Source organism: Drosophila virilis, chromosome X (assembly GCF_030788295.1).
Source record: "Drosophila virilis strain 15010-1051.87 chromosome X, Dvir_AGI_RSII-ME, whole genome shotgun sequence".
Lineage (NCBI taxonomy): Eukaryota > Metazoa > Arthropoda > Insecta > Diptera > Drosophilidae > Drosophila > Drosophila virilis.
The window spans coordinates 2,721,889-2,749,379 of record NC_091543.1 but is presented as its reverse complement, the minus strand read 5'-3'; the positions used below and the strand labels follow the sequence as shown (position 1 = coordinate 2,749,379).

The following is a 27,491-nucleotide window of genomic DNA, read 5'->3' as shown; positions in this document are numbered from 1 at the left end:
AATTGTCCATAGAGATGACACTAGGTGCCCCCGCGAGAAGCACGATAAAAAAAAAAAAACGATTTATTCCTTCTATTTTGAGCAATTAGTATTTTGTGCTCAAAACTAGGTAAGGCTGTTACACCGTTTAAATTTTAATTATTAACGTGCTTCTCAATATACAATAAGCTTTAGAATTCTTGTCTTTTAAACATGATTATTTGAGTTCATGTGTCTCTGCTTAAACGTTTTCATTCATTCAAGCAAACATAAATACAGACAATAACAATACATGTAATGCCCTTGAGCTTATTGGCAAATTTAAAATATTTGATTGCAATACGCATCATCGTGATTGCGTTATTCGTGTGCCATCTCCAATAAATGAGCGTCTGCCATTTTTAATGACCACAAAAAATTCTCGCAGCGTAGACCGCCTTATCGCGAATGTGTGTCACCGCGCCAAAGCCAGCGAGGTGCATCAATGCTGAGCTAAGCTCTGCAATGGACTTTTGACTCCAACGTCGACTGTTGTACAAAATAAGAATAAAATATTGCACGAAATATGTTGGAACATGTATTATCATATTTTCTTTTTTTTTTTTTTTTTTAATAATTTGCGGGTGGCTGCTTAGGTCAGCAAAAAATATTTAGCGAATAGTTGTTTGTATTGTAAATGAACACATTAAATACGGTCAGCGATCTGTAAATTGTGTTGCGACACGAGCTGTTGCTGCATCTGTTGCAATTTCTTTGCCCATTACTCATTTCAAGATAAAAATCAAAAACTAAAATCAATTAAAATGCTTATTCGCCATTTACTGTGCTGCCTGTTTTGGGGTCACACTGACGAATTGCGAATGCTGTAAAAAAAAAAAGGCCAAAAACACACGATGGCCACACCGGCAGACGCAATTCAAAGTTAGCGACCAGTTCGCAAAATCAACACATTTGAACAGTTGTGCTCTGAAATATTATTTAATTTGACAGATTTGGCTAGCGCCGTGTGGCATCTAAATGTGCAAACTATCCAAATGTCTGCCCAACTTCTAGTGATCACTTCTGCCAACTAAATTGGTTAACGGATCGTTGGTCACACTGGCAACGAAAGTTGAAAGCCAACGAGCCGTTGGCAAAATTAACTTGATTTATAAAATGAACGATTTAAGTATAGATATTGGTTTTTTTTTTTTTTTTTTTGCGCAGATGTGGCATGTGGCATGCGGCAGGCAATGTAACGAACGACTTGTTAACTGATGGCGCATCCATTTAAATACCATTTGCCAGATAACGAGCCGCGATAAGCTGCAAGCTCACATGCAACCATTAAAAGCGTCGGCAATTGCCGCGCTCAGCAGTTACTGGACGACTCTTCACTTGGCCCAACATGTTGTCCAGCGCATCGGTGCAGGCGATTTATAACATAACACTGATGTACGCCGTCGTCTGGACGATTAACAGTCACTATGCGAGCGACTCCAGCAAACCGTTGTCCATTATGCACTTCGCCACGCGCGACTCAAGTCGCGCTCTCCACAACGATCTAATTGATTCTGTGCTGTGTTTGGCATCGGGCGCCGGGCGCATCAAATTTCTGCTGGAGCATGAGCGCATCGATGGCGACGAATCGCCGGCGGGCACGGCACAGCGCGCCGGCCTGGCCAGCGGCTTTTTGGGCCGCGAAACGGCCATATTGCTGCTGGACAGCTGGCGCGCCTATATGCGTCTGGAGCGGCATCTGCTGCAGCCGGACAGCTTCTTTAAGCGCAACGGCTTCTATTGTATTGTGTACACGGGCCAGGAGTTGGGACGTCTGCGCACCATTGGCGCAATCTTTCAACGTCTGCTCGCCATCTATGTGATCAATGTGAATGTGCTGCTGGTGGGGCGTCAGACTGGCACCGTGCGGGTCTACAATTATTATCCATATCGGCCGCATCGCTGTCAGTCCTCGGAGCCGGTGCACTATGCCACCTTCCAGGGCGGTCTCGGCGCACCGCCCATAATCCATGTGGAGAACAGCGTTCAATTCTTTGACTCCAAACTGCACGATATGCATGGCTGCCAGCTGGTCACTGTCACCTTTGAGAGTCGCCCCTTTGTCTTCTTCAATGACAATGACGCCAGCCTGTCCGATGCCCAACGCATGCATGGCATCGAGGGCATGATCTATCGCCTGCTGGCGGAGCGCATGAACTTTGGCATCAAAATCGTGAAGGAGCCAAATAACAATCGAGGCGAAGTGTTGCCCAATGGCACCATCACGGGCGCCATGAAAATGGTGAGTCAATATAAAGCCTGAGGCAACTTGATCTGTAGTTTAAATCGATCTTCAACTAATTAACCTGCTCTCCTTGCAGATCGTTGACGGCGTGGCGAACATAACCTTTGTCTCGTTTATGTACAACATGGAGCGCGCCACGTACATGCTGCCGAGCATCTCGTATACCAGCTTTCCGATAGTGCTCTGCATACCCGGCGGCTATCCGCTGTCGCCGCTGCAGCGCCTGACCAAGCCGCTCGGCTACATCACCTGGCTGTGCCTGTTGATGTGCGTGCTGCTGGGCCTGGGCCTGATCGCCTGGCTGCAATTGCTTAGCGGTCCGCGATTGCGTCGCTTTGTGCTCGGCGAGAACAATCGGCTGCCCGGCACGGAGCTGTGGAGCACACTGCTCGGTGGCCTGCATTTGCATCCGCCGCGTCGCAATTTCGCCCGATATCTGCTCGCACTCTGGCTACTTCAGACTCTGGTGCTGCGCGCCGCCTACACGGGCGAGCTCTATATTCTGCTGCAGGATGGGCGGGTGCGTACACCGTTGCGCTCGCTGTCCGAGGTGCTGGATAGGAAGTATGCGTTTCATATGCTGCCCGCACTGCAACCGGTGTTCAAGGACATTGTGCCCCGTCAGCGTATCCTGGTGGTGTCTGGTCTGGAGGATTGGCTTCGCCGGCTTCGCGATGACAATGAGGCGCAATTTGTGGTGCCGGTGCTGCAGCCGACCGTAGCCAGATTCGACATGGACTCCGGTCCCGAAAAGCAACGTCTCACTTTGCTGCCCTATCCTCTGCTGACCGCCCCGCTGGCGATCTATATGCGTCCACATTCGTATCTAAAGCAGCGCATCAACAAGCTGCTAATCAACATGATGTCCTCCGGCCTGGTGCATCGCTATCGTCGCATGTACCTCGACCGGATCGAGCATATGGCCGCTCAGCGCAGCCGTGCACCAACCAAACTAAGCCTCTGGCTGCTCGCCGGCCTCTTTGCCAGCTTGGGGCTAATGCATCTGTTCGCCAGCATTGTGTTCATGCTCGAACTGCGCGCCGCCCAGCCACAGCGAACACGTCTACGGCGGCTCATGAATGCGGCCAATCGTTATGTGGTCTAAAACCTAGTCGAAACCTAGTCGAAACCTAGTCGAAACCCCTTTCTCACTTCTTTGTAACTTAATTAATTGATACTTGGATAGAATCTATATATTGCCTAGTTACTCTGGCTCGCTTTGTCCTTATCCACATAAGCTTTTATAAAATATTTGTAAACACTTGCTGTGGGCATTTTTGAACCCGATCCAGTGTATATATTCTTGTTCCACAGACAATTTCCCTGGCAGTTGGAATGTCGGATCACTTTATAATATGCATAGCAAATCGTTCGTAAAAAGAAACTTTCTTCTTTTTTTGTTTCCAAGATATCTTGAACCAAGCTGAACTACGAGCCTTACTTAAAAATATTAAATCTACAAGATTCATGGAAAAATCTTTTAAAAAAATGCTGTTCTATAAGAAAACCTATTTGTAATTTAAAATATTTTACACAAACTTCACGATCCGCCGAAATACCTTTTACTTGTGAGCTAAATCTTGCTTAAACAATTTTATGTTTTTTAGGATATCTAACTCCTATTGTTTTCTATTGAATCAATATTTGAATATCTTCTAGAATTATTGAAATGTTGATCATATAGCTTATATATAGCCTCCAGCAGCTGTAGCTGTTTTTTGGCTTTGCAATTATAATATATATATATCTGATATGGAATATATATAATATCGTCAATAATATGTATCTTATTGGCATATCAAATATCTACTTCAAGGCTTAAGACGTTATATTTTAGCTTTAGCAAAAGAGAATATTTGAAAATAACTGTAACATTATCCTATGAGAAATAACAATTGTTCAATATACCCTGAACCCATTAAAAATGGGTATTAGGGTATATTGTATTTGAAGGAAGCATCTTCGACCCCATAAAGTATATATATTCTTGATGAGCATCAATAGCCGAGTCGATCTAGCCATGTCTGTCCGTCCGTCCGTCTGTATGTATGAAAGCAGGGATCTCAGAACCTATAAGAGCTAGAGACTTGAAATTGTAGGTGCTCCTAGCTCCCGCGCAGATCGAGTTTATTTCCGATAATCGATAACTCCCTTATTTCCGATAATCGATAACTCCCTCCGTTTCCAAGCAATCGATAAAAATCGATATCGATATCCTTTTTTTGGGCAATTTTGGCAAAGTTCAAATTTTAACGTGCGGAAAAAGCGTGGAAAATCGTTTTGTAACATTTGAAGCAAAAGACTTGCGCCGGGCAAGGCCGGGCAACAGCAGCTGGTGAATATATTAATTATTTTGCATTTATAGCTATAAATTAAATATTCCTTTTGATATTTCCAGCCGAAAAAGCCTGGCAAGCCAGGGCAGACGCAGGCTGAGCAGTTCCAAGGCGAATATGGCGAGCGTGAGAGATTCGGCGATGAGCAGGCAATTGAGAGCGGCATAGATGAAACGCATGGACTCCTTATACCGTGCCGCATGATCCGTAGAGATGGAGGAGGAGGAGGAGGAGGAGGAGGAGGTGGTGCCACGCCTGTGCCGCAGTCGAGCGACTTTGGTGATGAGGCGATTGGCAATGTGGTGATTGATGCCGGAGCTGCGCATATTGAAGAGCACCCGGTCGACCGTGGCGGTCAGATAGGAGCCGAGCGGAAAGTGCACACAGGCCATGTTGTCCATGATCTTGCGGCTGGCGATAACGAACAGCGGCTGCTGCTCGTGCCGCCCGCTCAGATAGTGGGCCAGAAAATGCGGCGTGCTGATGGCGGCGATCCGCTTGTCCGGCGGCTGGGCCAGCAGCTGCTCGAACATGTCCACCGGCTGGCCGGGCAGAATGCGCGTGCGCGCCTTCAGAGCCGGCAGCATTTCCGTCATCCGATACGTGGCATGGTCGACAATGAAGCTATAGTCCAGCTGCAGGGCCTGCTCCAGGCTGTGCGGCAGCGGGCGGCGCGGCGCATTGTGCACGAACACAAAAACGCAGCTCTCGTAGCTAACGCGCAGCAGAAAGAGAAAGAGCACCCAAGCCAGCTGCAGCTGCAACGGCAGCCGGCACCACGGACGCACTGCAGCCAGCACGAACAGCAGCAGCCAAACGGAGCGTTCAAAGGGCAACAGCATAATCTCGTACAGGCTAAACGGACGCGCCCGGCGCAGCACCAAAACATACTCCACCTGGCCATAGGGCAGCGTGCTGGCCAAATACTTATAGCGAGCGGCCAGGCAGGCGGTAAAGCCCAGCGTCAGATTGGCGCGCTGCTCCAGCAGCATGCGAAAGGCGCCGGTCATGCTGCCATTCATATAGCTGGCGCCGCCGATCAGCTGCGGCGGCTCGTTCGCCAGCAGCGCCAGGCTGAAGTTGAGCCGCGCTGCCAGCAGCTGCAGTATGTCCGCGTCCAGGCCGGAGATGCGCCCATTGCCATGCAGCTCCATATACGGCAGTATCTGCCAGACAATGACGCGCAACGGACAGCCGTGCAGATTGGCCAGCTTGTTGCCCGGATACAGCTGCTCCAGTCGCGCCTGCCCCAGCGGCCAGGCCAGCGGCTTCGTCGAGTCGCAGCGCCGCGCCGAGGCATACGGCGCATAGCTATAGCTGGCCACGGTGCTGCCAACCGGCGTCAGCTCCACCCGGAGCAGCAGCACATCCACGTTGTAGCGCTGCCGCAGCAGATAGCCAAAGATCTGGCGCATTTGCGTCCGCTGCCAGTCTTTCGCCTTTCCCATAGCCAGCAGCACAATTAGGTACTTGTACTTGTGGGTCACGCTTACGCGCGGATTGCGTTCCGCGGCGGCGATCAGCTGCGGCGCATCCAGCACAAAGAAGAGCAGCAGCTGCACGCGCAGGCTCAGCTCCGGCTGGAGCTGCCTGTCCAGCACAGCGGGCACTAATCGTGCACGCCGCCAGCTAAGCTGCAGCACGCGCTCCACCAGAAGCCGCTGCGCCGGCGGCAGCTGCTCCCGATAGACGCTGCTCACTGAGATGCTCAGATTGTGCGCCAAGCAGCTCGCATTCAATATCGCCTGCAGCACGTTTGATAACTTGTCAACAATTGGCGCCTGCTCGCGCTCAAGCTCCAACTCCAGCGGCGGCCAGGCTAGCGCGCGGCCAAGGCACAGCCCGAGCAGCAGCAGAGGCAGCCAGTGTCCAGCGTGGAACTCCATGCCGAACTGAACTCCAGACGAAGTTTGCGCTTTATATTCCAATTGAATTTTGATTGCATATTGATTGTGGCCCGGCACTCTGGAGAAATCCTGCATTAATGCACTGGCAAACTCAGCTGGGAGGCTCGCCTAGTCGCACGCCCTTCCCTCCGCCCTTCCAAGCTTGCCCTCTGCCTCGTTCTATGAGGCGTACGTTCTGTCGTAACTTCGTTCCTTATAGTTCGATCTTGTTGAAATTTGTAGAGCTTGCATTTGGCATGCAAAAGTGTGTATATACCCAAGCGCAGGGCCTTAGCTTGAAGAACTATTTCTTCTGTCTTATGGGGTTTACGTGGGGCAGGCATCCAAAAAGTAACTTATTTTTTATCTAAACATAACCTGCCTGAAGCCACATTCCAAATTGGCTGCAAGAAGCTCTCCTTATTCTCGAGATTTGCTTAAAAACTCCCTTGTAAAAGTTTTGAATATAATTCCTTGTATATGTTCCAGTCCAAGCACACCCCCCACCCCCCCAATGTCCCTTGATAATATTGGGTAATTTCATTTAATGCATTTAGAAATCTGTGTTTATTACTCAAACTAATTGCTGTGCGATTGTGTGGCCGAACCAATGCCCAAAACAGCAGAGCTCCCTATCTAATATTCTATATCAACTGACTCATAGATAAGTTCGCATTCACATGATTTGTTTTTTAATGAATTCAGGGAATATAAAGAATATATCTGTACGAAAAGCAGACTACAATTCGGGGACTGTTCTGCTCACAAGCTTTTGTGTGTGTGTGTGTCTGTTTCCGGTTTCAGTGTTGTGTTAGGCAAAAAGCTAACCTAATAAGTCGGTGTGCAACACTGCAAACGTATTCGTCGAATATCGTTGATTATTATCGTATCGCACACTCTTTGTTGTGAAAAAAAAATTTACCGAAAACTTTTCACATACAATAAATCTATACGAATATAGACTAAATTTCTGTTCACAAGCTTGCATGTGTCTATTTCCGGTTTCAGTGTTGTATAATGGCTTAATTGAACTCAAAAAGTCGCTGTACAGCACTGCATTTGTCGAATGTCGTCGATTATCATCGTAACTCATACCCAAAAATCTAATAAAATGTAAAAATAAGACGTAGTAGGCGACGAATCATTAATTATAAACGAGTTGTCTTAATCGGGAAGCGAATAATACTCAGTCTTCAAGTATCTGCCAATGTTTCAAGTGCAAAACAAATAAATTCAAGAAAAGCGCATTTTAAAGTTGTCTTTGTATTCGTTTTCGCATAGTGTTTGGTTAAATTGCATCCATTAGATCCCGATCCCCAACATACCCAAATACCTTTAGATACCTTCAAATTAAGCCCCTAACAGGCAAGTGCAATTATAGAATACGTTCGTCAAAAGTCACTTTAATACAATCTTTCGTGATTTCAAGAGTAAGTTTATGATATTTTCCTAACCTCAAATAATATTGCTAGTAACTGTAAACACAAGCCATCTCTTTCACTCCCCCGTCTTTAAGTAGAGCCAGCAGGAAGCAGAAAATTCAAACATCTCACCATCAGAAGATGGAAGATATCCAGTGTTGGAAAATATACCTTTAAAGTACAGTCTGCCTCAAACGTAAGTGTGTTTACGTACATAAGCTCAAAAAATTCGAATAACTGGAATACCTAATACTCTTTCTCTTTCTAGCGAAATGTGAAGGAAAAGATTCTTCGGATTTAGTAGCAGACTTTCACTTTGGGCCAAAAGGTAAATACTATATAATATATATGTATATATATATGTATTAAGTAGAAGGTTTGGGCTCTATTAATACAAAAACATGCAAACGCATTGAAAAAAGGCATCTCTTTAATTTCCGTACAGTATTTGGGACCTCATCGAACGATTCCATCAAAAGTTGGCAAAAATATCTTTGATATACCGTTAGTACTGGTATTCGTGTAAGTGTTTACATACTTTTAACTACGCTCATTTAAAAAAAAAAAAAATGTTGTGCGTAACTGTACTTACATCCAAGTCAGTTTGTGGAAAGAACGACGCATCTAATAAACAGATTTATAAAGCAATTTGCGTCATCCAAACTTCGAACAAAGGCGTCCGCATCGAATATTTGAAAAATATAAATAAATATAAATGTAAGTGCTCGAAAGTATTTGCCAAATTTTTAGGAATTATATTCAATACATTTAAAGATCTTTCTTTTTACAGCACATTCGAAACAAAGGCCAGAAGAGAGACTTGGCCGTGTTCAAAAAGGTTCTCGCAGGCATTTTGAGTTTGGCAACGGGTTAGTACTTATAAAGGGACGTTGGCTCGTCAACTATTATATATGATAAAAGGTTTCAGCAAAATCCAACAGAGTAAGTTCCTTGTAAAACCCATATTGTCTTTATCTCTCATATGTACAAGAGACGGGCTTAAAGCTTTGAAGTTGGCTCTCCTGGTGCTAATCATAACACTTATCTGAAACTACGAATGCATATACTCATGAGAAAGGCCTCATTTGCAGCTATTTATTGACTGAAACCCAACAAAAAAAAAAAGTCGTAATTCCCTTTGTTAGATAACGACTATATCAATGTAGATATAGTAAGCAAATCCAAAAAGAATCGATCTTCTTCTAATCAATCTCAATGCTTGTTTAAATTCCTTAGGGCTTTTTAAATAACGGTCATAATGTTACCATATTACATTTATAGTCCGAATGCTGCATGACCAAAGTTAGCATATTTTTTAGTCTAGTATCTGGTATTTATTTGGTATTTCTCTAAGGCTAAACGTTTTGCTTGCCGGTTTTCTGATTGAAATCAATTTGCTCGAGTAAAAATTGTTTCTTATGATATATATTTGCTTCTATTGCAGTGAAATGGCGCTAACGCAGAAGCCGGGCTCCAAGCAGTACGTGAAGAACGTGTTGGTGATGAAGAAGGACACTTGCTCGGTGCGCGAGCTGCTTAACTGGGTTAATGCGGAGATGCAGTGCGATGTGCGGGAGCTGTCCGAACTGAAGACGGGCGGCGTTTATTGCCAATTTGTGCACAAGCTGTTTCCAGCTGAAATATCGCTGACCAAGGTCTATTTGTACACGAACACCAGCTACGAGATTGAGGCCAATTTTAAGCTGCTGCGCAACACATTTGCCAAGCTCAACATCCGCAAGGATGTGCCCAATCGCGAGCTGGCCAAAGGTCGCGGCCATTATGAGTTCCTCAATTGGCTGCACAAATTTCACAAGATGAACCACAATGGACGCGCCTACGATGCCAGCAAGGAGCGCTGCGGGAAACCGATCGGACTTAAAAAAATCGTCGAAGTCGAAAGACGTTTCGATTATGCCGCCTATTTGCGACGGAGCAGCACAATAATCGCATCTGTGCATCCCCGGAAACCTGTCGAGCTGGTGCCCCGCGCACACAGCCTACTCGGCATTTCGGTGAAGCCGGATAATCTTGCGTCCTGGAAACTGAACCCAACGCCGGACAAGTCTAAAGCCAAAGCCAAAGGGTCAACGCAGTCAATACTCGGCCGAAAATCTGCCCAGCCAGCCGGTAAATCAGTCAAGCCAATTTGTAAGACAGCTAATCCTTGCAATGAACCAGGCGAATCAGTTCAGTCGCAACCAGATCAATCGGACGAATCACGCCAGTCGACACCAGAGTCCCTGCCCAGCGTTCCATTAAAACAAGGTTATCCTAAACGTGTCCAGTCGCCAGCCCAAGAAACAGACCCGGAATCAGACGTGGAATCACCCAACCCGGAGCCACATCCTGCCGTGCCATCAAAGCGCCAGAGCTATAAACGTTCCCATTCGGCAGCAAAACGACTTCCTCCGAAACCGATACAAGCTGTTCAAGAAACACTTCACTCGACGTCAGAGCGAATCTCTGCCGTGCCATCGAAGCGTGCTAGCTATAAACGAAACCAGTTGCCTGCTCAGGAAATACCTTTGGAACCACTGGACGCTTGGTTCGAACCAGTCGAGTCGCCATTGAAGCGTGTTAACTATAGACGGGCTCAGTCGCCAGACAAATCCATGTCGCCGGAACCAATTGAGCCTGAGCCAGAACAAAGCCGGTCGACAACTGATTTAGCTAACCCGGAATCGACGCTGGAACCACATTCGTCGCTGACTCCCGTGCCAGCCAGGCGAGTTAATTATAAACGAGTACAGTCGCCGGCCAAAACTGTTGCCCCGGAACCGCCAGTGGCCGGTCATGCGCCGGGCGGAGAAATCCCCCCGAAACCACAGCCTGTACTATTGAAACGTGTTAAGCATAAGTCAAGCCGGTCCGCAACTCGCGAGAAACACCCGGTGTCACTGCAGGCTTGGTTTGAACCACTTGAGACGATACCGAAGCAACTCTCTTCCGCACATTTAAAGGGCGTTAATCGTAATCGAGAAACAGCCCCGATATCAACACAAGCTCAAAGGTCGGAATCGGTGCCTGCTCCGACTTCAAAGCGTGTTAATTATAAACGTGTTCAGTCGCCAGCTAAAACTGTCCTCTCGCAAACACCAGAGGCTCGCTATGAGCCAGCCCGGCAAATAGAGCCGGAATCTCGTTGCGAACCAGTTTCGACACCGGACCCACATCCCATGTTCGTACCTTTAAAGCGTGTCAAGGATAAACGAATTCAGCCCGCAGGCAAAGTAGCTCAGAAAACATCACAAACCGATCAGGAAACCCTTCAATCCGAATCAGAGCCACTTTCGACCGTACCAGCTCGGCGTACAGTTCCGGAATCACAGACTGTTCATGACCCACTTCAAACAGAACCAGAGCCACTTTCTGGCCTACCCTCTCGACGTCTTAACTCTAAACGAACCCAAGAAGTAGCTCCAAAAACATCAAAGGCTAGTTATGAGCTACGGCAGTCGGAATGGGTTGCAGCTTCTGTCGAAAAATCAGTGAAACCAATTTGTGAGCTAGCTAAACTTTCCACTGAACCAGTCGAGGAATCAACACTGGAGCCTTTAAAGCGTATCATTTATAAACGAATTCAGTCGCCGGGCCGATCAATAGTTCCGGAACCGTGCGAACCTTGTCGTAAACCAGTTGAGCCGACGCCGAAGGCCATCTCTGCCGCAACTTCAAAGCGTGCTATTGTTAAGCGTACACAGTCGCCGGCTAAAACAGTTTCCGCGGAACTGCCACAGGCTGGCCATGAACGTGAGTCGACACCGGAGCCACAAGCAACAACCACACAACCACCACAACGTGTTAATTCTAAGCCAATCTCGACGGCATCCCGAGTAATAGGTGCGAAATCATGCGAAGCTGGTCTGGAACCACTTCAGGTGGAACGAAATCCACTTCCTGATCCACCAATCCCGTCGACAACCCGAGAAATAGCTCTGAAATCCTTACAAGCTGATTTTGAAAGCCTTCCTGACCCACTTTCGCTGCGTGCTAATATCAAACCAATCCACGAAGTAGCTGAGGAGTTACTACAAGCTAATGATGCACAACCTCAGTGGAAAGCAGAGCCTCTTCCTAATCCAACAGAACAGCGCCTAAGCAATAAACCCGACCCGCCGACATTCAGTGAACTAGGACGAAAGTCTAATCATGAAACGCTTCGGTCGGAACAAGAGCCACTACCTGACCCGCCATCTGAGCGTGTTGGCAACAAATCCATTCCGTCAACATCCCGAAATAATGCGCCGGAATTATCAGAGGCCGATCAGGAACCTATTCATTCGGAACCAGAGCCTCCTTTTGCTGACCCGCCATCAGAGCGTGCTGGTAATAACCCAAACCCGCCAAAATCACGAGAAATAGCTGCGGAATCTTTACAGGCTGACGAGGAACCACTTCCGTCAAAGCCCGATTTGTCAGCTGTTTTGAAAGTCGGGCAGTCCGTGGTCCGTGCTTATTATGAGGAGAGTGACTGTGTCGCATTGCCATCGGATTCTGACTCTGAGGACGAGAAGGACGATCATATTTGGGACGTCCGCCGTCAGATCGTGTTATTGCGAGATAAGCTTACGACAATTGAGACCATTCTATTGAAGTATTCGGCAAGTTCACGGCAAAGTGTTAAGAAACTAAAACGCTATTTACGCAAGCAACAGGTTGATGAACCATTCGTCCTGGGCAGCTTTTAAAATACGAATTTTCTTTTTCATATAACCGTTGCGTTTAAAATGTTCTTTTCTTCTTTTGTACCTTTATATTCACAGTGTGACCAATTTTCACCATCTTTCAGCAAGTTTTGGTTTTTAGTAAATTTATCGCATATGGCAACACTTGAATAGCTTTCATTTGTATTAAACTGCCTGATTTTAAATATTTTTCAGTGTGGCCGTTTACCGTGCGACCAGTTGTCACCCTCTAAGCAACATTTGGTTTTCAGTAAATTTATCGCATATGGCAACACTGGAATAGCTTTCATTTGTATTAGACTGCCTGTTTTTCAGCATCGTTCAGTGTGACCATTTGTCGCAATTTAAAAAAAATTCAAATTGCAATGCCGCTAAAATTCCAGCAATCTGACAATTTCTTATTTTAATAGAAGCCAGCGCTGAAGTCGCGCAGAGCGCAAAGAAAGTAGCTCTAGGCAAAAGAGAAGCGAGCTTACCAACAGTCCGATTAGAAGCAGAACAAATATCACATGCAGCTCCTGCAGGCCCAGCATTCGGTAGCTGCTCGACTGCAGAGCTCTCAAGTTGTTTTCGTCGAGCTCCCAGCGTGCCCAAATGGCCAGCAGTCCCACGGATCGCATCCACATGATCTCCTCATTGAGCGCATCGATCAGAAAGGAGTGCTTCCTGAGGTACATGGTCAACTGCAGGTCGATCACATCCTGTGGTATCAGCTCGAAATGATTGCCTGCCTGCTGCTGTTGAACTTGTGCACTTAAACGATTGTACATTAGAAATATTTCCAGCACAGTGGCGGCCACCTGCCGTTTGTCCCGTGGACGCTCCACTAGGTAATGCAGGGGCTGCAGCAGGGTGCCGTCGCCATCGAGCATGCGAAATCGCATCTGCTGCACGGTGGGTATCTCGGCGAGCACATCGTGAATGCCAGCCGAGAGGACCACTGTGTAATTGTGGGCCACCAGCTCCTCGATGGACTGCGGCAGCCGATTCAGCTGCTGCGTCCGTATCAGATGGTAGAGCAGCCCCTGGTATATGGTGCGTATGAGCAATGTGTAGAGCATCAGCATGATGCAGTGCACACGCTTGGCGATCGAACGCGGCGTCTGCAGCATGGGCATGCCCACGAATATCAGCACCAGGTTGAGCCAGACGGAGCCCTGCTCCCTAGGCAACAGCAGTCGGTCCATTGCCAGGTGCAGCAGGAGCGAGAGTGCGAGCACAACGCCAATGGCCAGCCAAATCGTAGTTGGATATGGATAGAGCAGAATGTCCAGGGAGCTCAGCTCATATGTGATGCCCAAAACGCCGAACCGGAGGCTCGTCTGATGATAGTTGTGGGTCGATGTGGCCAACAGGCTGTGTGCCACTGTCTGACGAATGCCGCCCACACACAGATCCGCCTCGCCACGTTGCAACTGCAGAGAGCACAAAGAGAAGAGAGTCATTTGGGTGGAGGAGGAGACAACATGTTACTCACCATCTGCAGCATTCTATTGCCCAACAGACCCGGCCCATGCGGTGGCTCGAGCACCTGGATGGTCAGGTTGAGTCTCTGGATGAGCGTTTGCAAGAGGCGGCCCTCAAGGCCACCGACAATGCGCGCATCGGATCCCGCTGTGGCCTCCAGCTAGAGGAACGGCGGCATATGCCAGAGTGCGGCACGCAGAGGGCAGCCAAAGAAGTTGCCCAGTTTGCGGGGGAAGATCTGCGGATGGAGCATGTGGCTGCCATTGTAGCGATTGATGAGCTGTGGACTCATATCGGCACAGCTCTGCGGGCCAAACGGCAAATACGTGTACAAGAGGATCTCCCCGTTGGCTCTCTGCACCTGGACATTGCAATTGATGAGCTGGTGGCGCCAGCAGTGCGCAAAGATGCGGCGCATCTCGCCAAAAAGCAGACGATCACGCGCCTGCAGAAAGATGTAATAGTGCTCGTTGTAGTTGTAGTCACGGGAATAGGACTCCACCTCGATCTCTGCAAAGGCCGCATACGAGTCCGTGAATATGAGATTGTAGTGCCTGCGACCAGGGACAAGCCGACGCAGCATTCCCTCTTGCACGATGACAATCTGGAGCGGAGCTATGCCCCAACTGCGAAAGAGTATGCTCATCATCTCGTTGTAGAAGTTGCAAGTGTGATTGTTACGACAGCAGAGGGTCAGCACCAGCGACGGCGTCACGCTCATTATATAGCTGTGGACCACGTGCAGCAGGGCTTGTGCCACGTACTCATTGATGTGGTTCATCTGCTCTCCGGACAGATCATGATACGACTGCAACAGCTGCGATATGTTCATTCTGTGCCCGCTTTTAACTGCCAAATGTGCCCGCCATTGGCCCCCAGCTGGGGCTGGGCACCAAGCTGAGGCGCAGCCACGCGCCAAGTTTTGTTTATCTTTTGCATTAATTGCCCGTAAGTAGTTTTTGATTAATGATACATTGGATAAGTGGTTGCAGCATAATCAATGCTTGATTTTTTGTTGTGGCTTCACATTTTTTTTTTGTTATTCTTTTTCTTTTTGTGGTGTCGCAATAACTTTTGCTTTTATTGATTTACAGTTAAATTCGAAAACCGCGTTTTTACTCAAGCGCAACCAACTTAACGTTTCTATAAAACGTACGCAAAGTTGCCAGATCGTTTACAAGCAGTTGTCAAGGCTTCAGTGTGGCACTGCCAAATATAGCACATTCCGTTAACAGCAAGCGCAGCCAGCTTGATGCAGATGCAGCGCTGCCAGATCGCGAAAGTAAGAAACCACTTAAGCCACACAATAAATGCAGCATAACGGTTAGCATATATATACATATATTTGTAACGGCAATTCGACACCGAGTTTAGGGTATCTCCTAGTCGTGCACTCAAATCAATCTTTGACCAGGTGCACCGTTGCTGGCTTGGTCAGCCGATGGCAGAGGAGCTCGACGCCAAAAATCAATATGGCCAGAGCATAGAGAGCGCCCATCAGCGTGTAGATGCCGTCCAGCTGGCTAAGCTGTTCGTTTTGCTGCTCCTGCTGTTGCTCCAGCTGCAGCAGCTGCGTGTTCCTGTGGCTGTACTCGGTGAAGGCGGCACGTCGCCAAAAGTCAATGAAGCCGCTGGCATCGAGACGTCGCAGCATATCGTTGAACTGTTCCAGGAAATACGAGTGCTTGGGCATATAGATGACCACCTGCTGCAGATTGACATATTGCGTCAGTATATGGTAGCTGCTCCGACGGTTTGTAGCGCTCAGATGGGCATGGGCCGAGTCAATGCCGGTGATGGCAAAGTAGCGACCGTTGCCGGACCGATGCAGTGCATCCAGTACAGCCTCATCGAACGGCGATGCGATGCCCACAAAGCTCTCATAGTTGCGCGCCACCTGCGGCATCTCGCGCAGCATGCTCAGTATGTTGGTTGTGCACATGCCTTGAAAATTCCGTTCCAGCAGCTGCTCAAAGGATTGCGGCAGCGTTCCAAACAGCTGCAGCCTTATGAAATGGAACAGCAGCGACTGATAGACCACGCGCAGCGGAATGCTCCCGTAGAGCCAATGCGCATAGATGATGCGCTGCAGCCAGCAGCGCGGCAAACGCGCCAGCGTCACGCCCAGCAGCAGCTCCAGCACCTGCAGACCCATGTGCCGCCAGCGCCACATATAGATGAGCCAATGGAGGATCAGCGCGGCGAGCAGCGTGCGCCAAACACACCACTGGAAAGGGAAATGTAGCAGCGTGAGGCGGCCAAAGCGAAAGTGTTCGACAGACACAGTGGCCACCAGGGGCGCATAGTAATGGGCCACGGGCGAGGTCAGGATGCGATTGCGTCCAGCTGTTTTGCGAAAATTGCCCACGCTCAGATTGGCGTGCTGCTTCATCAGCTGCAAGGGCACACAGATTAGTCACAATAAAGACAGGATAAATATATATATAAGATACTCATAGTTGCCTGGAAAGCTGCATAAAATTGGCTTCAGTGTGACATGGTTCTAATTTTCTGCAGCCCAGATCCTAGTGTGTAGACTTGCAAAGATCGTGTTGGAAAATACGCAGCTCCTTTCAGACATGGTTCTCCACTATTTACACTAACTTTCTGCAGCCCATAGCCCAGTCCATATGTTTAGTGTAGACTTGCAAAGATCGTGTTGGAAAATACGCAACTCCCTTCAGACATGATTCTCCACTAATTACACTAATTTTCTGCAGCCCATAGCCCAGTCCATATGTTTAGTGTAGACTTGCAAAGATCGTGTTGGAAAATACGCAACTCCCTTCAGACATGATTCTCCACTAATTACACTAATTTTCTGCAGCCCAACTCCTACTTCAGTGTAGACTTGCAAAGATCGTGTTGGAAAACACACAACAACTTTCGTGATTTTCAGCACTGAAATATTTAGTTATTTTTTAGGAAATTTGCTGCGAAAAATACTAAGTGAACGGTAAAATGAAGAGACTCGATTTGAAAACCAGAGGAATAAGCTTGACTCTAGTCGTATAGTCCTATGTAAATAATTTACGTGTTGCAGGCAACTATGAAGAATATTGCCTTTCACAAAATTGAGAAGAGGACACAGAGTGTTCCCGGTAGGAGAGCTACAGACTACTCACCAGCTCTAGGGGACCCATAGGGCGGCCATTACCCCAGCTCTGCTGGTAGCTGGCCACCGTCTCGAGCGTGACATTGTGCAGCAGCAGGCTAAAATTGAGACGCTGCGCCAGATGCTCAATAAGCCGAATCTCAAAGCCGGCGGCGCGCATTTTCGCTGCCCGCGCATCCCAGTTGAGCTCGACAAAGGGCGGCGTGTGCCAGACGACCACACTGAGCGGACACTGATGCAGCTGCTGCAGCTTGTGCGGAAACATGGGCGCGTGCAGCATGCGCTGGCCATCGAACCGATTCACCAGCTGCGGCTCTGCCGCCTGGCAGCGTTGCGCCGTATACGGATAATAGGTATAGATGAGCACCTCCACCTGGGCCGTCTGCACCATCACGTTGCAGTGCAGCCAATAGTGCTGCAGACAGTGGTCCAGTATCAGCTGCAGTTCACGCTGAATGAGCGCGTCGCGCGCCTGCAAAAATATGAAATAATACTCGTGATCGTCGTAGCCCGCATTGTCCTCGGCAATCTTTGTGGAGCTGTGCGAGATGGCAATAAGCAGGGGAGAAAATGGATCATGCTTTAAGAGTAACAGATAAGAGTGGTCTAGTCGGGTTTTTCCGACTAGAAGATATCGTGAACCGTAACCAACAAATGAATTTCTTTAGCTTGAGCACGGAACCCATCAAGATGCCAACCAATATACCCTCTACACACAATTTCGATGGGTATTATTACCGCAAGCCCTCGTAGGAATCGACCAGCAGTAGATTGCAGTATTTGCGTCCGGGCACATGGGGCGAATGATTGATATGCTGCATCTGCACTGAGACAGAGCTCCAGGTGCTGACCAAATCGCCGAGAACATGCTCAAACCATTTGCCAATTGACCAGCTGCCGGTGGCCACGGTTATCACCAGCGTTGCGCTCAGCTGAGCGAACACATCCTGGATGACATGCCGCAGCGCACGGACCACATACAAATTCGCCTCCTCTGCCTGGATGCCAATAAGCTTGCTATCCACATAGCTGGCGTAGATTCCGCTCACGTTCATACCGTACAACATGCATTGGCAACTGCTCAGGCAGGACTATTCCGCAGCCAGATGAGCTGTGTATTCCCTGCAAGATAAGATCAGGCGGTAAATATGTGTGCAAAGTTAATTAAACACAAACATTACCGTTACAAGTTCATGATGTTCTTAGGAAATTTTACCCGTAGGTACACAAAATGTACCTTTATTATATGTCTGTTCACTACGTTGATAAATAAAAGTGATTCAAAATTGTTTATATTATTTAGGTACATGTGTACCACATCTGCTCCGAAAGCTATTTTACAGCTATTTTTTTTAAAATGGGATTCAGCGGCAATTGGCAACACTGACTGTATATGGAGTTGGTACACATATTGCTATTGCGTTCATATTTTGTGTTCAAACTTTCACAGTTTTTCAAAAATAACATAATAGTTGATACTATCCTGCTGACGACCATAACTTTTGTTTGCATGTCAATCAAATTTAATGAGCACACTTATAACTCAAGTAAACAAACAAATAACGCGTTGTGAGGCGCTGCTCAAATTCAAAAGAGATGGCAAGTCATATGCACAAAATTGGGGTGGCCACATTTTGTTAAAAAAAAATGTGTCTGTCCTGTAGCCAGCCTTTTCGGCTACTGTTACACTTTAGTATTATGAATTAATTTTTAGCAAAAAGAAAAAAAAAGAGCCGAGCATAATTTGAGCTACTTATTAAGGTAATTGCTAATATTTTAATCTCGCATTCAAAAATGGCGCTTGTAGGTAGCGCTGCCATGTGAACTGCACGAGCATATTTAAGATAGCTGGCAACACTCAATTTAAGAGCAGCCTTGCCAGACAAACGCAGAGACACCCGCTCCGCTGCGCCATCGTATCTTAAAGAAAACAGCAGTGAATATTTGTACATACATAATTATCTTATCGTCGCGTCTGCAGCACTTCTGACCACGTCCAGCACACGAATCCGTTAACAGTCGACGCTCAATTGGGATTCCGCCTTGCACACGTAGCTGCCTACAACAATGCTGAAAATCGCAGCGGAAGGCATCGCTCCACGTCTGGCGGCCTGTTGCCTTATCAATAGCAGCGCCCAGAGCAGCTGCCAGCGAGTGGCGCCACAGGCGGCAAAAGCCACACAGAAGTGCCTCTCACAATCCCATATGCTCCACAAGAAGCTGGTGATCAAGGATCACTACGATTTCGATCAGAAGGTGAGCAGCATTAGCAAGCATAATTACCTGTACGTGAATGTGAATGCACTTGCATTTACTCACACACGGATGCAAGTGCCGTAGCATTATGCAATGCGCTTGGCATGCGGCTATCCGACTGGTTGTTGGCCATTTGGCCTACGTGCGCGGTTCCGGCCGTAACCAGTGACGCATTTCGGCAATGGCGAGTACGTATTTGGCGGCTCATCTGATACCCTGTAAACAAATAACGGAATAAGAAAAAAAGTGTATACACACTCGATTGGATTAAACAGCTGGTTGCCAAATCGGGCAAAAATTTGCACAAAAGTGTTACTCTTATTTATTTAAGGAAACACTGGTTCTTCTCTTCTTCCTCTTCTTTTCAAACAAATATGTAGAAAAAGAAAACATGTTTACAAATCTGCAATGTCAATTGAAAATTTTTTAAAAAGCCTTAAAGTGCATATGTCAGTACAGGGTATTCGCTAGTCGACTATTAACACTTCATCAAGTTGTTTGTGCGTGTGCGCGTGTATGCAAATAAGTCAGAATCGTTCGGCTTCACTATCCAAAATACATAAAGATAATGGTGTTGGTTTTTGTTTTTGTTTTGTTATTAAATTGCGATTGTTTTTATCTCTGTTAGGTCATAAACAGCGATAATCCAGTAATTGTGAACTTTCATGCGGAATGGTGCGATCCCTGTAAAATACTCACGCCCAAAATGCTGGAACTATTGGAGAATTCGAATGAAATCGATTTGGCGATCATCGATGTGGAGGCCAATCTGGATTTGGTGGAAACGTTTGAGGTTAAGGCCGTGCCCGCCGTGTTGGCCTTTCGCAACGGCGTCGTCGTGGACAAGTTCATCGGCCTGGTGGATGCCAACAGCATTGAGACCCTCATCGACAAGCTCAAGCGCAAGCAGCAGCACAGTCAGTAGCTCCAACAGCAGCAGCAGCAGCAGCAGCAGCAGCGGGATGAGTTGTAGCAGTAGCAGCAGAAGGAGGAGGAGAAGTAGCAGCAGCTCCTCTTACATAGATATTATTGTATTTTGCGGCCTTAAGAATTTAATTGGTGCACGGCACAGCGGGTTACGGCGGGGCGGGTGCTCAACATAGAAATTATGATTACCATGAAGATTGGCTAATTGATCGATTGATCGATAATATATATAAATGTATATCGGAATAGGCCGTCAAGCGTATTGCTCAATAAACCTTGCGGCTCGCTTCCTCGAGTCACGGCCAGTCTGTAAGCTATGGCAATAACTAAACTCCTTAATAATACTATATAGTTTAGTTAGTTAGCTAACCATCTGATGTAAGACTCCTTAAGTTTCAAGGCCTTAGTATTGTGTGTTTTTTTTTATTTAAATAGTTGGTAGCAGATTCTGTAATTAAATTGTTATTAAACATAAACAAATATTGCAATTGTATGCCAAATAACTTACGCTTTTTAGGGCCTTAATTTGATAGATCAAAAGCGCAATCACGGTCTGTGGGTTAGCTGGTGAATATATACATATATTAAGAATTTCAAGTCTTTAGCTTTTTAAGTTCTGGCTTGCCTCAGCTGCTCCTTCTGATCCAGGCCAATATGCCCCTTTCCTTAGCTGCGCTTAGGGTATGTAGAGAAACAAATTGTTTAACATTTTTGCTGGCAACTCGATGTTTGTATATATATTCATATATATATATATATATATATATATATGTGGATATATTGTATATTTAGTTCCACTTTTTGTCTTGTTACAGTTTAAAATAACGAATTTGTTTGCCGTAAGCTTCTGTAATTTAGCTATGCCTTATACCATATATATATATTTAAAAAAAAAATAATAAAATAGAAAACAAAAAAGATTTCAACAAGAGGCGTAAAAAGCAACGGCCTGTAAAATATATATATATATATATATATATATGTGTGTGTATATCGCGAAGGGTTCAAAAATAAATTGGGTTAATGGGGATTATTGCAACTTCATGTAATCATATTAAATACAATTTGTTTAGCATAATATAAAATAATGTAAAATATTACAAAGGAGCATGAAAAAAAAAAAACACACATAAAAAGTAAACAAATCAATATCAAGGATTCAAAACACGCAAAGGACATCAGAAATCGTAGCAACACAATTTAAACAACTAGCGAAAACAAATCTTGCCTAGGTACGGGAGGGGAAGTGCAAAGGAGGGTTGGGGGAGAGGTATATATATATATATAATATAATAATAAGCATTAGAATAGTAATAATAAGAATAATATTAACATGAGATGGCGTCCAAATTGTGTTGGGAGTCCACTTTGTGCCTCATCTGGACGCCATGCCATGGGCGTGCGTATGCTGAATTAAAAAGTGTGCGAAGGGGTAGGGGCAGGGGGTGGGGGCAGGGGATGGCGTTATTTTGGTTAAGGCGTGAACTTAGCGCGCCAGCTGTATGATGAGCGCCGCGCACATCTCAAAGAACTCCATCGTATGATGGCCCGTCGGCTGCTGGGGCATGGCGCCGCTGACGCTCAATGGAGGCGGTGTGAGGCTCTCCATGATGACATCGTCGCCCTGCTCGACCTCGTCATTGGTCAGCGATTTGAAGTCAAGCAGATAGCTCTTCGGATCGACCTGATACAGCTGCAGCGACATTTTCGAGAATTTGCCGGTCTTGACATTCTGACGCCGGACGCGCACATGATACGGATTGATGATCTTCCATTCGTAGTTGAGCGCCTTCATGGCCCGATATACCTCCAGCATGATGTCGTTCGGTTTGCTCTGCGATCGTATGCCCAGATGCCATTTGGCCCGCTTGATGGGCGTGCCGCCGCGCGCCGTCTTCTCGGGAAAGGCGGCTCCACCCGTATTCTGCACGGACATGGCCAGCTGTCGTTCGCGCATCGGCGCTATGCGCTCCGGATGCGGTCGTATGCTGGGCGCAGCGCTGCTCGCCGCGCCGCTAGGCGTGGCGCTGCCCGAACTGGCTGCAGTGCCTCCGCTAGCGCCGCCCACGCCGCCGCCGCCGGCGCCAGAAGCACCTGCGCCGGCAACAACCGTGGCGGAGGGCTCGGCGCCGCTGGAGCGGGGCTCGTGCGGCGAATGGGACATGGGTGGCGGCGGTGAGCCGGCCACGAAAAAGTTGTTGATCTCGCTGATCTGTGTGGCCGCATCGTCTGCGAAGCGTTTGTTGTCAATGATCAGATGATAGGCAATGGCCAGCTGATCGTGCGGATCGCCGCTGAGCAGCGAATTGTGCACCTCGGACTCCTTGACGCCGAACTTGGTGCACACCTCGGCCACGGCGTACGTATCGATGACATTGGAGTCCTGCTCGATCGAGGAGGGAAACAAATAGGCGGGCAAATCCTTCTGGAACCACTCGTGCTTCTTGATCTCCTCAATGGTGGCACGCTTCAGCGGATCCACCTGCAGCATCTGGCACACCAAATTCACCACCTGCTTGTTTAGATACTCCGGTATGGGAAATATGCCCGATTTGATTTTGCGAAACAGCGAAGGCACATGCTCATCATCGAACGGCAGCGTGCCGCAGAGCAGGGCATACAGTATGACGCCGCATGACCAGATGTCCACCTCGGGTCCGGCATACAATTTGCCGGATATCACCTCGGGCGCCGCATAGTTGGGTGAGCCGCACGATGTGCGCAAGAATTCACCGTCGAGCATCATGTTCGACAGCCCAAAGTCGGCGATCTTCACGTGCATATTGTGATCGAGCAGCAGATTCTCCGGCTTCAGGTCCCGATGGACAATCATATGCCTGTGGCAATAGTCTACGCCCGATATGATCTGCTGAAAGAAGCGTCGCGCCTGATGCTCCTGCAGCTTGCCATGCTTCACAATATAATCGAACAGCTCCCCGCCGCTCACATACTCCATTATCATGAATATGTCCGAGGGCGTCGAGATGACCTGCCAAAAACAGAAGAGAGATTTGACGATTAGCAAGTGGTTTAATCGAATATGGGGAATTATTTACTAGAATAATGGGAATTATTTACTAGAATAATGGGAATTGTCTGCTGGAATAAAGGTATTTGTCTGCTGGAATAGGGGGAATTGTCTGCTGGAATAAAGGGATTTACCTGCTGGAATAATGGGAATTGTCTGCTGGAAAAAGGGAACAGTTTGCTGTAATAAAGGGAATTGTCTGCTGAAATAATGGGAATTGTCTGCTTAAATAAGAGGGAACCGCTTGCTGTAATAAAGTAAATTGTCTGCTGAAATAATGGGAATTGTCTGCTGGAATAGAGGGAATTATCTGCTGGAATAAGGGGAAACTGTTTGCTGTAATAAAGGGAATTGTCTGCTGGAATAATGGGAATAGTCTGCTTAAATAAGAGGGAACCGCTTGCTGTAATAAAGTAAATTGTCTGCTGAAATAAAGGGAATTATCTAATATGTTGGTAACTATTTGCCAAATAATGGTAATTATCTGCTAGAATAATGGGAATTATCTGCTTGACAGCCCTAAAATTAGTTTAATTTCATGATTAGAAAAAAATATTTTCGAGTTCTCAATTTGAAGCCCATCTTTATGTATTGCAATTTATGTATAAAAGTAATTTAGAAAGAAGTGCATGAAAATGGTTAACGGAAAATGGTTAGGAAACGTTGCAGCTGCAGCTCTTCACTCGCTTTTACCGCATTTTCATAATAATTGAAAACCAACTGGCTTGTCCGAGTCTATATCAAATGCTCTATGTGGGCATGGTAAAGCGGGATATATATAAATTGTGGATGCGGAGAATATATGTATAGAATAGCATAAACATATTCAAGGTAGAAATTGTATTGACCGAAGAAAGCCGGTATTGAATAGCCTAATCTATGCCTTTCTCAATTTAGATTAGACTAACAATTTATCTAAGTTTACATTTGACATAATTGGCAAAGGCTTTGTCAAAACAGCAGCATATCAAAGCTATCTCTAAAAGAAATTCAAGGCATAGAAGTCTTAGTCTTATCTGCATTGGGAACCTAGTCTTATCTTCATTGGGAACCTAGTCTTATCTTCATTGGGAACCTATTCAAAGCTTTTGCCAGCCAGTAGAAAGTGCATTCAGAACAGGGTTCAATATCCAAGGAAAGATTCAGGTTGTGTTCTGAGCGTAAACTCGATGCAAACTGTTCAACCGCCAGCCAGAGACTTGGCTTCCATCTATATTGTTTATGTTTATTGTTTGTGCACATGTGCATAAACATTTAAGTAGGTTAAATATGCATTTAATAGTTTCTGTACGATTTGCCTAGCCGTGCGGGGCGACGTCTCTCCGGAATTGATTACAAATTGATTCGCAGAAAAATAAACGATCGCAATTGCTCGCACAGCTGCGTATCGGATGCCACTTAAGAGCGGATTCCGTTGACAACAAAGTATGGGCTTAGTATGGCCAACAACAAAAACAGGGTATATACATTTCGATAGTCTCAACGATTTCTGTTGCATCTGTTGCATGTGCGGCACAGTCTCAGAGATATTTCTTGTTTAACAGCAGATTCTCACAATAATTAACGATTAGTTCGAATACCCTGTGCCCAGGGCGAAGCGAAATAGGGTAGCTTGGTTCATTTAGTCTAACGATTTCTTGGATTTCTATGTATGCCACAGTTTTGAAGTCATTTCTTGAGCCACGCCTGCCTAAAGGGCCTGCTTTACGTTCACAGTTTGAGAGTCATTGCGCCCGTATACTCTTTCGCTAACTGTTCATGATCTATTTTTAAAGAGAAAGAGAAACATTATGTTAAACTATTGTGGAACCACATTGAAAAAATGCCACTTTTAGGGGCTCACCTTTTATGTTCACAGTTTGAAAGTCGTGATTATTGATGATCGATTTTACGGCTCAAGTGAAATGCAATTCAGCTGATAAGTTTCTTTGTTTACGGTCGATCACAGTTTTAGAGCCAACAGTTTGAAAGTAATTGTGTCAATGGGTTTCTTATCTTTCCTTTAGCATACATATGATCGTTTTTAGAGATACACAGACATGTTAACTAGCCGCGACCAGCCTTACAGTTTTACAGTCACCAAACTCGAGCCCTCTCCTCGATTCGCATTGTTTACGCTACAGTTTGAGGGCTACAGCTTTAAGAGTGCTGCCAGTTTTATGAAGTTACAGTTTCAGAATCAGCGAATTTGCGCAAAATAACTGTTGACTTCGTGAAAGCTACCTGGATCTATGACCAATAGATAGGATTACAGTTTTAGAGTAACTTGATATGAACTGCCTAAAGAATCAAGCTAGAGATTAGCCCGCCAGGTCTACTCTATCCTCTGCAATGGCATAAGCTCTTGTTTGCTACAGTTTGAAAGCCATAGCTTTTAGAGTGCTGCCAAGTTTGGGTTGTTACAATTTTGGGTTGAATGCTGCAAGCACAGCAATTACTAGGATCTATGATCCATTAGGGATCATCTAATTGGATATGAAGCCTCGCTAGCCTCCTCTTCGCCTGCAGTAACTGTTGGTTGCCACAGTTTGAGAGTGATGCCAAGTTTGGGAAGTTGGACGCATTCTTTACAATCAGCTGTGACTCCCACAGTTTTGAAATCACAGTGACCACGCCCAAGCCAGCTCCTTGCAGCCTCATTCGAGCACCCAACCAATGTGCAGGGTATCCGGCAATCGGTCCAGCCGCATGGCTGCATTTGTTTACGCACAAGTTATGGAGGCTAAGTAAATAATAAGGAATGCATAAATGTGCTTATTTAGGGCTCGTCGTATTTCATGTTTGCGGCTACGTGACACGGCAACACGCGCCCTAGCTAGCTGAGGGGCAGGACTGGGGGCGGGTATATGGGGTGTGTGTGTGTGTGTGTTGGTGTTGGCGCCGGATTTGCTCACCTGGTACAGCTTGATGATGTGCGGATGGCGAAAGAGCTTCAGATTCTGTATCTCCCGCTTGATTTTGGAGACAACATCCAGACTCTTGATCTTCTGGCGATTGAGTATCTTGACGGCGACCTTCAGACGTGTGATCTGATGCTCGCCGATCTTCACCTTGCCAAAGGTGCCGGTGCCCAGCGTTGCGCCGAGCAGATAGTGGCCAATCTTGACCAGCGGCTGGGCGCCGGCGCCGCCAGCAGCGGCCGCCTCAGCGGCAGCGGCTCTCAACTGTGGCATCTTCGGATGCTGCAGCTGCTGTTATCGTTAATCGGAAGCGTTATCGTTATTGTTGTTGCCTTCTTTTTGCCTCTTTGTGTTGTTGTTGTTGTTGTTGCCTGGCCGATGCAATTTGCTTTGGAATTGTCCTTTGCTTTTGGGGGCTTGGGAGTCTGGCGCTTGACGCGCGCCACGCAATGCCCGCCTCAACAATCGCAATGGGCAAGGTCGTCGCCGTCGAACAATTTATTGCGTATTCCGTTTCAAGGCATTGGCTAAATAAATTGGCCGTCGTCGTCGTCGTCGTCTGCCAGTCTCTGCGTTGCGTTGTCTCCGATTGCACGCACTCGTTCCGTCTGTGTGCACTATGCTGCTGCTGCTGCTGCTGCTGGCTCAGCACTTGTATATCATCAAAATCGAACTCACGTTTCTGGTGTCGGATTTGTGTCGTCCTGCTATTGTTTTTTTACGTTGCGTTAGTTTTCTTTATTTTTTTGCGCTAATTGCCTTTATTGGAATCACTTCTGGTATTTTTCCACACGGTATTTTCCAATGTCAGTCAGTGTGACCACACGCCTGTCACTGGTATTGCTAACACTGGCATGTTAATAACAGCGCCGCCCATGTTATTAACAGTCCCATTAACATAGCTCAAAGGGCGCGCAATTTGAATGAGTCCCGAGGAAAACTAAAGTTTTAAATGAACATTAAAATGCATTATATTGTTTGGTTTGAAACACATTTATTACACATACTTGTAGTAGTTTCGGTTTGACACATGCAAAATAATACATACATCAATTTGCCATTTATAAACCTTGATTCAGTTTTTTTTTTTTTTGTAGTATACTAGACATTATTGACCGACCATCAAAGTTTTGCTTGTAAATAAACAATTGTATTGTATACATTTATGTAGATATATATAAAGATATATATATATATATATATA

The 27,491-nt window shown here is 46.5% G+C and overlaps 7 protein-coding genes across 10 annotated transcripts; 3 read left to right on the top strand and 4 right to left on the bottom strand.

Moving 5' to 3' along the window:
* Positions 1 to 875: 875 nt before the first annotated feature.
* Positions 876 to 3,875, top strand: Ir7c (Ionotropic receptor 7c). Its single transcript, XM_002058077.4, has 2 exons — positions 876 to 2,260; positions 2,340 to 3,875. The coding sequence occupies exons 1-2, from the start codon at positions 1,367 to 1,369 to the stop codon at positions 3,366 to 3,368; spliced, it is 1,923 nt and encodes a 640-aa protein (XP_002058113.1). The 5' UTR covers positions 876 to 1,366; the 3' UTR covers positions 3,369 to 3,875.
* A 436-nt stretch (positions 3,876 to 4,311) lies between these two features.
* Ir7d (Ionotropic receptor 7d) lies at positions 4,312 to 6,485 on the bottom strand. Its single transcript, XM_032440515.2, has one exon. The coding sequence runs from the start codon at positions 6,483 to 6,485 to the stop codon at positions 4,629 to 4,631; it is 1,857 nt and encodes a 618-aa protein (XP_032296406.1). The 3' UTR covers positions 4,312 to 4,628.
* A 1,938-nt stretch (positions 6,486 to 8,423) lies between these two features.
* On the top strand, positions 8,424 to 12,738 carry LOC6634662 (proline-rich protein 36). Its single transcript, XM_070207750.1, has 4 exons — positions 8,424 to 8,428; positions 8,510 to 8,623; positions 8,697 to 8,775; positions 9,351 to 12,738. Exon 4 carries the CDS (start codon positions 9,355 to 9,357, stop codon positions 12,595 to 12,597), a length of 3,243 nt encoding a protein of 1,080 aa, XP_070063851.1. The 5' UTR covers positions 8,424 to 8,428; positions 8,510 to 8,623; positions 8,697 to 8,775; positions 9,351 to 9,354; the 3' UTR covers positions 12,598 to 12,738.
* A 50-nt stretch (positions 12,739 to 12,788) lies between these two features.
* Ir7e (Ionotropic receptor 7e) lies at positions 12,789 to 15,294 on the bottom strand. The gene is given in 2 exon segments (XM_032440517.2): positions 12,789 to 14,009; positions 14,072 to 15,294. Coding segments are annotated over 2 exon segments (1,839 nt in total). The 5' UTR covers positions 14,894 to 15,294; the 3' UTR covers positions 12,789 to 12,992.
* Positions 15,295 to 15,385: 91 nt separating this feature from the next.
* Positions 15,386 to 18,829, bottom strand: Ir7f (Ionotropic receptor 7f). 3 transcript variants are annotated; one of them, XM_015169656.3, is made up of 4 exons: positions 18,358 to 18,829; positions 17,915 to 18,298; positions 17,187 to 17,715; positions 15,386 to 16,456 (listed from the first exon to the last, which is right to left on the bottom strand). In XM_015169656.3, exons 2-4 carry the CDS (start codon positions 18,241 to 18,243, stop codon positions 15,461 to 15,463), a joined length of 1,854 nt encoding a protein of 617 aa, XP_015025142.2. In that variant the 5' UTR covers positions 18,244 to 18,298; positions 18,358 to 18,829; the 3' UTR covers positions 15,386 to 15,460. The 3 variants fall into 3 exon arrangements, with proteins under 3 accessions (XP_015025142.2, XP_070063865.1, XP_032296407.1); XM_070207764.1 differs by having other exon boundaries at positions 17,915 to 18,829; XM_032440516.2 differs by lacking the exons at positions 17,187 to 17,715; positions 17,915 to 18,298; positions 18,358 to 18,829 and adding an exon at positions 16,515 to 16,913.
* Positions 18,830 to 19,053: 224 nt separating this feature from the next.
* On the top strand, positions 19,054 to 21,290 carry LOC6634663 (thioredoxin, mitochondrial). The gene is made up of 2 exons (XM_002058080.4): positions 19,054 to 19,432; positions 20,061 to 21,290. The coding sequence occupies exons 1-2, from the start codon at positions 19,244 to 19,246 to the stop codon at positions 20,355 to 20,357; spliced, it is 486 nt and encodes a 161-aa protein (XP_002058116.1). The 5' UTR covers positions 19,054 to 19,243; the 3' UTR covers positions 20,358 to 21,290.
* Positions 20,061 to 27,091, bottom strand: AMPKalpha (AMP-activated protein kinase alpha subunit). 2 transcript variants are annotated; one of them, XR_011416282.1, is made up of 3 exons: positions 26,282 to 27,091; positions 20,868 to 23,348; positions 20,061 to 20,807 (listed from the first exon to the last, which is right to left on the bottom strand). XR_011416282.1 is itself a non-coding variant. In XM_032440518.2 (2 exons), exons 1-2 carry the CDS (start codon positions 26,558 to 26,560, stop codon positions 21,846 to 21,848), a joined length of 1,782 nt encoding a protein of 593 aa, XP_032296409.1. In that variant the 5' UTR covers positions 26,561 to 27,091; the 3' UTR covers positions 20,061 to 21,845. The 2 variants fall into 2 exon arrangements, 1 of the variants encoding a protein (XP_032296409.1); XM_032440518.2 differs by having other exon boundaries at positions 20,061 to 23,348.
* Positions 27,092 to 27,491: the final 400 nt, after the last annotated feature.